This window comes from Clytia hemisphaerica, unplaced genomic scaffold, assembly GCF_902728285.1.
Source record: "Clytia hemisphaerica strain Z4C2 unplaced genomic scaffold, Clytia hemisphaerica genome assembly, whole genome shotgun sequence".
Taxonomy (NCBI): domain Eukaryota; kingdom Metazoa; phylum Cnidaria; class Hydrozoa; order Leptothecata; family Clytiidae; genus Clytia; species Clytia hemisphaerica.
The window spans coordinates 297912-310316 of record NW_027103737.1 but is presented as its reverse complement, the minus strand read 5'-3'; the positions used below and the strand labels follow the sequence as shown (position 1 = coordinate 310316).

General features: G+C 36.2%; 1 protein-coding gene across 1 annotated transcript; it reads right to left on the bottom strand.

Annotated features, from left to right (window-relative positions):
* Window positions 1–970: 970 nt before the first annotated feature.
* LOC136805141 (uncharacterized) lies at window positions 971–2631 on the bottom strand. The gene is made up of 2 exons (XM_067061708.1): window positions 2579–2631; window positions 971–2224 (listed from the first exon to the last, which is right to left on the bottom strand). Exon 2 carries the CDS (start codon window positions 2055–2057, stop codon window positions 1170–1172), a length of 888 nt encoding a protein of 295 aa, XP_066917809.1. The 5' UTR covers window positions 2058–2224; window positions 2579–2631; the 3' UTR covers window positions 971–1169.
* Between the last annotated feature and the right edge of the window lie 9774 nt (window positions 2632–12405).

Below are 12405 nucleotides of genomic sequence, written 5' to 3'. Positions count from 1 at the left end.
CCCGCAGACAATAGCGGGATTATGTATAAGAGATATTCTACGGCTGCCCATGCGGGTCATCACCAAAGGCGACATGTCGTCGTCTACTTTGCTCTGTACGGGAAAAACACCAAAACACCCGTACTATAAGCAAAGTCGACATAATGCCGTACGTCAAATATCGAACTTGCTTTCACCCGCCATTACTTGCCTAACTCGCCGCTTTAGCCGTAGCCGTAGAGAATTCCAGATACATAATCTCGCAAATATCTAAAACCGACCCGCAGTTTAAAACACACAAGCAAACAATAGAATGTTTCGAGACATTTATTTTTCCGGAACCAAACCAACCAATGAAATCAGTTGTATTTTTTTTTTCGGGTTTTTTTTTGGACCCACGGGATTTCTTTTTTGGACCCACGGGATTTTTTTTGGACCCACGGGTTTTTTTTTTGGACCCACGGGTTTTATTTTTCGGACCCACGGGTTTTTTTTTTTGGACCCACGGGTTTTTTTTTCGGACCCACGGGTTTTTTTTTTGGACCCACGGGTTTTTTTTTCGGACCCACGGGTTTTTTCTTTGGACCCACGGGTTTTTTTTTTGGACCCACGGGTTTTTTTTTTGGACCCACGGGGGCACGAACCCACGAGGGCACGGGACCCACGGGACCCACGAGGGCACGGGACCCACGTAAATAATCACACTCCTGACGAACAGACGAACGGACGATGAACGGACATGGGTTAATTTAAAGGACCTCCACCGGGGTACCCGGAGGTAGGTCCAAAAATATAGACTAAATCGACTTACTAGGTATAAAATTCCCATTTCAAAGATTAAGGGCGTTACTTTCAACCAGTCACTGCTCTTACAGTTTAATATTTTCACTTAATGATGGAGGGCGCAAATAAGGACAAAAATATCAGGGGCGCCAATTTCATAGTTTGCACCACTAAGAAAATTAAGCCAGGCCGCTACTGGACTGGATTTAGAAGATAATGCATGCGTGTTTGACAAGTCAAATATTGTGGGAAGCTAGAAATTTTCGAACCCTGCAAGTATCTAGCTAGACAGAGCTGTAATGGCAGAAACATCAAAATAAAAAATAATCTAGAGTTCGGATACTACATAATAGAAAAATAAGATGTAGAAACAACAAAAATAAGTTTTGGTTTTTTAGCGTCAATTACTAACACTTCAACATCATTGTTAAAATACCTGAAAACCACTCTCTTGATTCTGAGCTTGCAACTTTAGCACTTATTTGATTTGTCGACTTAGTGTCTATCTGGTATGAGAGCTTTCTCAATTCAACAGCCTGTAAGTTAAAGGCTTTTAGAATTTTAGAGTTGTTATACTCCCCATACTTGTGTATGAGTTCATAAAGAAGTACTATTTCAACATCAGACCAACACCCTTTACGAGCTTCTTCGCCAACACTACTAAGATGCTCTGCTGTTGTTCTTCTCTTGGTGGGTAGCTGTGCCTTAGTTCTCTTTCGGGGTTCTTTCATGGGGTTTCCCTGATTCGTTCCAAACGGATTATCACAACAATTACACTTGCAACCCGAACAACCAGTACTGGAATTAAAGCATGGACATCTTGATTTGTAAGCAAAGGCGTCGCGACAATATTTTCGCTCAGAATTTGGTTTGCCACAACTGCATGGCCCAGTTTTGACTTTTTTAGCAGGAGGGCCGTCATTTGTGTCATCAGCACACAAGTAAAAAGATTGATTTAGGTATGCAATATCGATAGAGGATTTAACGGATACACACGTGGAGGGCAGAATTGTTATCACAGGAACATCGACAAAGCCCGTGTAAACGATAAGTCCAATTGAAATGAAATCAACTAATTCTTGGATGTTAGCTGAAAGGCTGACAGCCTGAAAAATTTCTTTCACGTTTTCCGCACTGGAATTCTTTGTAATTTTCTTAACATTTAAGTTGCTGATTAATGATTCGTCGCGAGTTTTATTCAAGAGGTTAACAACTGCTACTGCCAATATGTGGATCAAATCAGATTGGTTTCCAAATAGCTGAAAACCAAAAGCCTTAAGGTTGTTAATCAGCATATCTTTGCTTCCAGGAAGTGTAAGAAGCTTAACGGTTTCCGTTTTGTTGGCCACAATATCGATGAGATATTTACAATCATAAGCATTTTTAAGCTTACGATACAAATAAATCTTTTTAACTAGATTGCTGTTACTGTCGATTATTGATTTCGATTGCACCCATTTGCCTACAAGGAAAAGATAAAAAAAGGATAATTATCAAACTTAAATTATGGGTTGGCTCATGCGGGGGTACTCAAGCATGGTGACGGGTATGTGCAATCCATAGGGGTATATACATGCATCCAAAATAGAATTCTTGTCTTTACTCTTAGCTGTCTTTAAACGCTCCCTGCCTGTTAATTTATTTGACTATTCATTTTGGATGCTACTCTTTTTGTGGGATTAAACCAGGAGAGTGTATCCAGAAGTTGTGTTCCGAGGAGCATTTTAGTAAAAAAATCGGCCACACGAAATATGAGGTGGGCTGCCCTTGGTATAGCGCTACTGTGTAAAAACCACCTTAATCTGAGAAAAATTACCTTCAAAATTGGCATTTTGGTTTGATGACAATTGCTGTAGATATGATCCTCCAAATCCATGATTTTAGGAGAAAGGGGTTAGCAGGTCGCTAGTCCCCTTGGCAGAGTACTCCCTAAAGTTTAAATGTCTTGATCTTATTGTAAATTATGTCGAGTGAAAATTGTATAATAAATTCTTTTTAAAAAATGGATTGGTAGATTGCCTTTAATACATATAGTTTCGAACTCAGTAGTTTCGAACTCAGTAGTTTTCCTTAAAGATATGTTAAGTGAGTACTAGGGACAGCTAGAACAAAAAATTGTCCTAGGTTTTTTTCAAAACGCCCCAGTCATAAGTCGGTGGTGCATTAAGATATCAATGGTACATAACTCACTCTTAAGGAAATAGAAGGTTGGAATTTAAAGATTTATATATAAAGTATTAAGTTTCTCACCGGTAATGAAAGCGTTGTTTAGGTTTGAATTTGAATTTGATGCCATGTTTGGGTTATTGGATTTTTGGGTTATTGGATTTTCGGTCTTCTCATGTGGATATCCTCGTGGTGAAAGAAGGATTTTCCTCATGTGGACCGTTGGTTTTGTTAATTTTCTGTTCATTGTTAATTTTCTGTTCATTGTTCTCCGTAATTTTCTATTGTTAATTTTAACTTCGGTTGTTCTTATTGGTTCATTTTTGGTTTGATATTGGTTCATTTTCCAATGGGTCGGTTTTAGGTTGTTTGATTGGTTAATTTATAATTTATATTGTTATTTTAGTTGCGGAACTAATTATTTTAGTTGCGGAACTAATTATTCAAAGCAGCGCGAGCGCTACTTTGGCTTTTTGCGGCTGTTTTGTTAATATTTTGGTTTTCGTGCTGTGATTTCGCATTTTTTTTAAAATTCTTTTTTGTGGGTGTTCCTGTTTTTTGCTGTCATTTTGTTATAAAAAGAGGGTTCGCTGGCAGCTAGTCCCCTTAGACAGTGTATTTATAATTGTTTTTGCTAATAGGTTTCGGAATTAATCATTATTCATTCAAAAAATTGGGCAAGTGTTATTTTGTGGCTTTATTATGGTTGTTTATGTGCTGTGATTTCTCAATTTTTTAATTTTTAGAACTTGATTTTATTGGCATTTCGTCAGTGTTATAAAAAATGAAAAGGGTTAGCTGGTAGCTAGCCAGTCCCCTTTGGTTTTAGGAGAAAGGGGTTAGCAGGTCGCTAGTCCCCTTGGCAGAGTACTCCCTAAAGTTTAAATGTCTTGATCTTATTGTAAATTATGTCGAGTGAAAATTGTATAATAAATTCTTTTTAAAAAATGGATTGGTAGATTGCCTTTAATACATATAGTTTCGAACTCAGTAGTTTCGAACTCAGTAGTTTTCCTTAAAGATATGTTAAGTGAGTACTAGGGAACCATGCACTTGACTTTATGTTACAGCTAAACTGTAAACCGTAAACTCGGTAAACGAACACATTTCCGAATTTTTAACCAAATGCATACAACCACTAACACATAAATTAAACTCACATATCAACGATACAAAAGACTTCTTGAAAACAATTGTAAATAAAAAAGTAAGAGACACAACCTATCTGGTATCAATCGATGTAAAATCACTTTATACAAATATTCCACATGAGGAAGGTATCGAGGCATGTCTACACTATATAGATAAGTACAAACAAGTGACACCAAGTTTTACACCAAATAACAGAATATTAAAAACACTTTTTCACTTTGTACTTGAGAATAACTATTTCCTCCTGAACAAGGATTTATATAAACAAAAACACGGATGTGCAATGGGAACAAAAATGTCCCCACCATACTCTGATCTTTTCCTGGGAAAACTAGAAACTGATAAAATTCTTACTGCAAATTTCACGAAACACATAAGCCTTTATAAAAGGTTCTTAGATGACATTTTCATCCTTTGGAAAGGTACTTTGGATGAATTACACATTTATAGACCATATTAATAATATACACTCGACAATTAAATTTACATACACATATTCAAAGGAAGAAATTTATTTTTTAGACACAACTATCTATATTGACAAATCTTCAAATACTTTTAAAAGTAAATTATTCAAAAAACAAATTTGTAAAAACTCGCTTTTACACTATACTTCTTATCATCCCCCACATACAAAGGAAAACATCATTCACACCCAAGCACTAAGATACAGATATCTAACCACGGATAACATCTATCTCAATAAAGAATTAGAACAACTAAAAACCAACCTATCCCAACGAGGATACCCCATACACCTAATAAAAAAGAACATAAACAAGATTACAAAACTGGAACAAAACAAAGGACTAAACAAAGCACATAATATCCGTTATTACAACAACAGAACCAAAACAAATCTAAAAAAGTTATCAAGCAATCGCTTACCTTTTATCGTGAAATATTGTGAACACCATACAAGGATCCAAAAAATACTTTACAAACATTGGAATATCATCATGGAGGACAACACATTAAGCAACATTTTCAAAAATAGACCTCAAATAGTTTACAAACGACACAAGAATCTAAAAGATATCTTAACAAAAACAAAATTTACAAAACTGTGAGCTTACCAATCTACAATGAAAAAGAAAGTTTAATGATACCCCCCTATATGTAATTATATATTAATAATATTTCTATAATTTTATAGTTTCTAATGATATACAAGAAAATACCACCACAACACCACTGATGTTATCTCCATTATAGTGCTCCATCCCCTCCACTCCCTCCTTAGATCCCCGCCACCCCCTTCTTAGCATCTCCCAAAAAGATTGGTTGAATAATTATCAAACTCATAATAATACAAGAAACAAAATCGTACATGGTACATCGAAACAAATCAAATTCCCTATGTTAAATGCTAAAGATAAAAGTTTTCGCACATGTCAACTACATTTTAACTCGATTAATGATCACCCATACAACTAATCAATTCGATTAATGAATATCCGAAATGATAACCCAAACAAAAACATCACAAATATCAAATTCTTAGAGAATTACAATATCGTAGAGAAATCATAGCACATGGAACAATTAGAATACAAGTTTGAGAAATCACAGCACACGAACAAAAAGGAAAACAAACAACAACAAACAGCCACAAATATACCACAAAACAATTTTAAGTACTCAAAATGCCAATAAAACATCAAGCAATTAAAAGTTTCTAAAAATTAAAAAATTGAGAAATCACAGCACATAAACAACCATAATAAAGCCACAAAATAACACTTGCCCAATTTTTTGAATGAATAATGATTAATTCCGAAACCTATTAGCAAAAACAATTATAAATACACTGTCTAAGGGGACTAGCTGCCAGCGAACCCTCTTTTATAACAAAATGACAGCAAAAAACAGGAACACCCACAAAAAAAGAATTTACAAAAAAAAATGCGAAATCACAGCACGAAAACCAAAATATTAACAAAACAGCCGCAAAAAGCCAAAGTAGCGCTCGCGCTGCTTTGAATATTAGTTCCGCAACTAAAATAATTAGTTCCGCAATTAAAATAACAATAGAAATTATAAATTAACCAATCAAACAACCTAAAACCGACCCCATTGGAAAATGAACCAATATCAAACCAAAAATGAACCAATAAGAACAACCGAAGTTAACATTAACAATAGAAAATTACGGAGAACAATGAACAAATTAACAGAAATGAACAGAAATTAACAAAAACCAACGGGTCCACATGAGGAAAATCCTTCTTTCACCACGAGGATATCACATGAGAAGACCGAAAATCCAATAACCCCAAAAATCCAATAACCCAAGCACATGGCATCAATTCAAATTCAAACCTAAACAACGCTTTCATTACCGGTGAGAAACTTAATACTTTATATATAAATCTTTAAATTCCAACCTTCTATTTCCTTAAGAGTGAGTTATGTTACCATTGATATCTTAATGCACCACCGACTTTATGACTGGGGCGTTTTGAAAAAAACCTAGGACAATTTTTTGTTCTAGCTGTAACATAAAGTCAAGTGCATGGTTCCCTAGTACTCACTTAACATATCTTTAAGGAAAACTACTGAGTTCGAAACTACTGAGTTCGAAACTATATGTATTAAAGGCAATCTACCAATCCATTTTTTAAAAAGAATTTATTATACAATTTTCACTCGACATAATTTACAATAAGATCAAGACATTTAAACTTTAGGGAGTACTCTGCCAAGGGGACTAGCGACCTGCTAACCCCTTTCTCCTAAAATCACTTGCTAAAATAGGCAGTGGCTTGTAAAAACAAGCGAAAACACTGGAGCACCTATAAAACCATTGAAACCAGAAAAATAGTTCGGCCTAGCTCCACTTGTACCTAGAACGGCCAATCCATATCTCTTAAAAACAAAAACACCAAGACTGCGTCCTGCCTAAAGTCTGATGTAATATTTTTTTCTAATAGATATTATATATCATGTTACACCATACTACCTATAATCGTTTATGTTTTTGAATACCGTCAGCTTCAGATCTGCGTGTATTGAAGACGGACGATTCGCCTGCCCAACATTGCGCGCTTGCTTGATAGTATCAAATTCTCATCGCTTTTTTAGTTTGCATATGGTTGGGAGCTTTCAAAAATTTTCCCTCTGGCCACGCCTATCCTTTTCCCTGTGAATTATGACCGATATGTTTAAGCACTCACACGTAAATTAGTACAAATTAAGGAACACTCGGGGACGCCAATTTTAAGAATCATGCTGCAATTTTGATAAGGCAAGGTCTCACCAAGGGCTGCTTGACATTTCTGCCGTGAATACAGTTGACGCTCTCTAACCGACCATTTGGCGTTTTGGCAGGGGGCCACCATCCCAGTGGAGTTTTGAACTCCCAACTCTTAAAATTACCCTAAAAGGCGCTTTAAATTGCGCCCAAAGACCAGAAATAACTTGAAAAATCATGAAATTTTTTTGCTCCCTTCGCTCGCAATTAAGTTATAAGACGATTTTTGAAGGGAGATCTAACTGCGCCCCACGACCAATTTGGTGAAAACAATATTCAAAACAAAAACTCCCAATATTTTTTTCTTGCTTCATTCGCACGAACTAGCTTCCTTCAAATTTATATCTTTATCCGTTACTTTCTACTATTCGACATTCTATCACTCGATAAGCTCCCATTTTCGATGAAAGTTCGAGGTTCCTTGATGGTTTTCCGTTCTCTTATTCAATTTTTAGCATCTTGTTTCTTGTTCTTTTTTTGTCAAAAATTTTGTTCAATGTCATTATACTGTAATTGACTTTACTCAATCCATCTCGATGAGCAATGTCGCAATTTTTTCTTGCTCGCTTCCCTCGCATTTCCTAAATGTTTCTAAAATGACCTGAATTAACTTCAATTTTGGTATCGAATACCGATCTACCCCCACCTTTGCCTGCCCATCCTTGATCTACCCACCCACGCTACTGTTTGGTAATTCATAGAGACTTGGATGGTGACAAACCCAACCTTTATCGTCCACACCTTTTCAGCAAAATTAGTTTCTCTTAGGAAAGGATTCGAAGTCGGGCACACACTAACCCAACGCCAAAACACTAGTAATGCCTAAATTATATGGTCTAGTGAAACACCTAAATCGACTCTAAATACGGCTCAAATCGGGAAAATCTTACAGTAGTTCCAGAAATTCCAGATATAATCAAGCAAGCCCATGCATTTGGATCATATCATTTCAAAGTAAATATTAAAATTCAAAATTAAAATCAAATTTTTTGTTGTTTTTTTTTTACTTTCTACCTTTCTATATTGACTTTTTATTTGATCAAATGTTGCGTTAATCTCTACATATCTTTTTAAATAGATAAAAAAATTTTATATAAAACATATAGATTTTACATCATTGCCCTAGAAGAGAAGTTTTTTAACTATAACACGGCCCTACAGGGCCCTCCAAGTTTACGCGAACGCGTGTGGTCCTGGGGGGGGGTTAGGCAAAATGACGCTGGGTATGGGACGGTAAGGTTTGGTTTTTCACCTTTCAAGTCTCTCTAAAAAAATCAGAAAAAAAATTAATTCGTCTAAGGGTCTGGAAAATTCACGTTTGTAGGAAATCTTTTTGATTAGAGTAAAAAGATTGTGAAAAAAGTCTCCTAAGGGGAGGCATTTTCAAAAATCGAAGAAATTTTTCAAAAAAATCAGATTGTTTTCGACTCTCTAAGGGTCGGCTCTCGGGTCCCATCTGCACATACCCCTCATCTGCCAACCATAGTACACGTTTTTTTTTATAAGACAAATATATAAGAACATAAGCTTCGAGCCCAAAATTAAGAACACATTCTAAGGCTTGGAGACTTAAAAACATGCATTTTCTTAAGAAATCACATCAACATGCTCAAAAATGCTGAAAATAAGAAACCTTTAAGAACATTTTAGGTTCAAATCCAAAAACTAAGAACATCCGAAGGCTTCGAAATTTTTTGACGTTCCTATAAAAAAAAATGTACCCCCCCCCCCCGGCGTAGTGGTGCTTGCATCAGTTTTTAAACGACTGCATTTGAAAGCTCTCTTTTCCTATATCTCGTACCACTCCGTCTTAGGATTTCTTTTCTTATCCTTGCATTTCGTCTTCAAGTAAAATGTTTTCCTCTGCCATTCTACCAGCCATAAAAGACTTTAACTACACCATATTAATCTCCAGAACCAATCTCTACAGATTTCCATAAGAAAATATTGTAGTAGACTAACATCTACACTACTTTCTTTCAGTATCAGTATCAGTACATATCTAAAACCAAAAGACAAAAGTTTTGCATAGTTGGATCCCTGTGTGTCGGTTAAAAACTTGTACCATCTTTTTACCATAAGAATAATTATTACTGTAGCTCTAAAATTCAATTGATTGTCAAGAAACAGGTACTGTAAAAATGAGGTTATAACTGACATCATTTAAATGTGTGATTTTTTTCTTCTCGTTGTCCTATATAAGTTGCTTCCCCATAGAGTACCTATCCCAAAGCTAAAGCTGCGTTTTCCTTTTATTATGATTTCTAATATATTCTTATAGACAAAAAATTCCTCGACCTTTTTTACACTTACCGAACAAGTTCAAGTTCAAAAAACCACCTGATAAACAGAAAATTGAGTAGAAACCCAAACCTCCCAAAAATATGTTTTTTTGAAGAAATTTGCCTAGACTTGTTTTTAGTGAGTGGTGGTGCACAAAAAAACAAAATGGCCCTCAATACATTAGTTTTTCCTTAGTGAAAACTATGTCAAAATCAATTCTTACTATAAAGCTAAGCAGTATACAGTGAGCCTATATCACAGCTCCCGGTGTCACAGACCCAGTTGGAAATTTTGGCCATAATTTCGTTCCCCATGTGAAAAAATACAACCAAAAATTTCATCCCCACTTGAGAATTGACTTTTTTTATCCCCATTTGAAATTCAATGGAAAGAAATTGCACTCCAATACCAACCCAACTGGATTATTCGACCTGGAACCAATAGAATTTCTATCCCAATTCGGATTTCGATAAAATGTTCACCATCATGTTAAAGAATTCTACCTAACATGAGATGTTATTTTGAAGGCTTTTTCCCAGGGCATAATGGAAAGAAAATGTAGATATTCACCCTAGGAACAAACGTTTTTGTTATTCACGTACGCATCCCAAAGGTTTGTATGGAACAAGCTATTATATCAGATTTAGCTCAACTGAGTAAATATTAATAATATCGATGTACAACGGCGTTCGGATATCAAGTCATCAGGGACAGCCAACCTTAACATAAGCAAAGCAAAGCAAAAAAAAATACATCCAACCAGCCATATTTTTTTCCACCAAGTATGAAATTACAATCTAGACTTTTTCGTTCCAAATGAAATCACATACTATCCCTTGTGTACAGTATCGATTGATACCTCATAAAAACGAAAAGACTAGTCGTAAAAGACTAAAATACTTTTAATCTCAAACAAGCAGGAACAACTCACAGTCATTTTGGCATTCGTCCAATAATTTTTCAATAAACTAAACTTGACAGTTTTTTTATGTCCCTTCAACACACTGATAAACTGATTGGCATTGGAATGAAATGTTCAGAAAAGGCAAAATCTTGCGTTAATTCGCACTGCATAGAAAAATGGGTCAAGTTTCCGGTTTTTTGACGGGTTAGTAATGTATTTCCGCTGCAAAAATAAAGTAAAATGATAGGTATCATATCAAAAAGTTGTTCATTTCAAAAATCCAGATATTTCAACCTAAGTTCGTTTCTAAAAACTGATGCTCGTAACGCCATAATCAACATGGTCCCGAGGAAAGCTTCAGCTTCAGGCAGATCGTTTATGAAATTCAATTTTTCAATTTCTTAGCATAGCTAGATTTAAGATTTCCGCCTCAGTCCCAAATTGACATACCGATTCTGTCAAACCATCAAACCAAGTCAAAATTGATTTTAAGATTTGAAATTAGAAAGATTTTAATCCTTATTACTTTTCTAATAAAAACTAGTGATTGTTTTCAAATAGGCTTTTAATCAGCTTTCATTCTAAGTCCCAATGAATGAATTGTGTTTTCGATACTATGTTGAAACCACTCTCATGGGGATCTCATGAATCACTATCATGGAATCTCTCTCATGGGAATCTCTCTCATGGGAGTCACTCTCATGGGAACCACTCTCATGGGAATCACTCTAATGGGAATCACTCTCATGGGAACCACTCTCATGGGAATCACTCTCACGGGAATCACTCTCACGGGAACCACTCTCACGGGAATCACTCTCACGGGAACCACTCTCATGGGAACCACTCTCATGGGAACCACTCTCATGGGAACCACTCTCATGGGAATATGGGAACACTCTCATGGAACCACTCTCATGGGAACACTCTCATGGGAATCCTCCTCTCTCATGGGAACCACTCATGGGAACCACTCTCATGGGAACCACTCTCATGGGAACCTCTCATGGGAACTCTCATGGGAATCTCATGGGGAATCCACCACTCTCATGGGAATCACTCTCATGGGAATCTCATGGGAACCGCTATCCCTTTCATGGGAACCACTCTCAGGGAAACCACTCCATGGGAACTCACTTCATGGGACCATCTCATGGGAACCACTCTCATGAACCAATGGGAAATCTCATCACTCATGGGCTCTCATGGGAACCAACTCTCATGGGATCACTCTCCTGGGAATCACTCTCTGGGAATCACTCTCATTCCTCTCACATGGTTCCCACGTAATTCCGCTAATGAACTTAGGATGAAATTTAGTCTAGCTATAAAATAAGTGCCTTTGCGCGAAAAAAGTTTACAGGAAAAAAACCCACTATCTTCGCGAATAAGCATCGATATTGATCTCACTTTGTATGCATGTAGCAATGACTTTTGAAGTTACGTCATCGCCTTATAACAGCTGATTGGCGCAAGTGACGTAAAGGGTAGAAAAGTCAGTAAAGTTATAACTAATGTTTTGAGTCGTTGTATTTGTGTCTATCATGAATTTTTTCAAGAAAAGAGATAGAAAATAAATTTTCTAACCTGTACTTTTTCCTTCTGTTTTAATGATGATACAAATAGGCTCCATTTCGTTGGACACTTTATCTTTATCTCAAAACGAGCCGCTCAAAGATTGCAGCTCACACGTGTTCCAGTCCACTAAGAAATAGAAATTGGAAAGTTATTTTTGTACTTGATGACTAAACACTCAGGGCACTTAGTTTTTATAATTACGAATAGGCTCAAGTAATGCTTGCCATATGCTTAATTTTCCCATATCTTAGCCTAATATGCTTCCAAGTGCAACGAATGCCTCTTTCGAAACCATTACCAGGTGATT

What these genes read in the sequence shown, in the direction of transcription:
- LOC136805141 (XM_067061708.1), bottom strand. Translation starts at nt 2,057, where the DNA reads ATGCTGATTAACAACCTTAAGGCTTTTGGTTTTCAGCTATTTGGAAAC.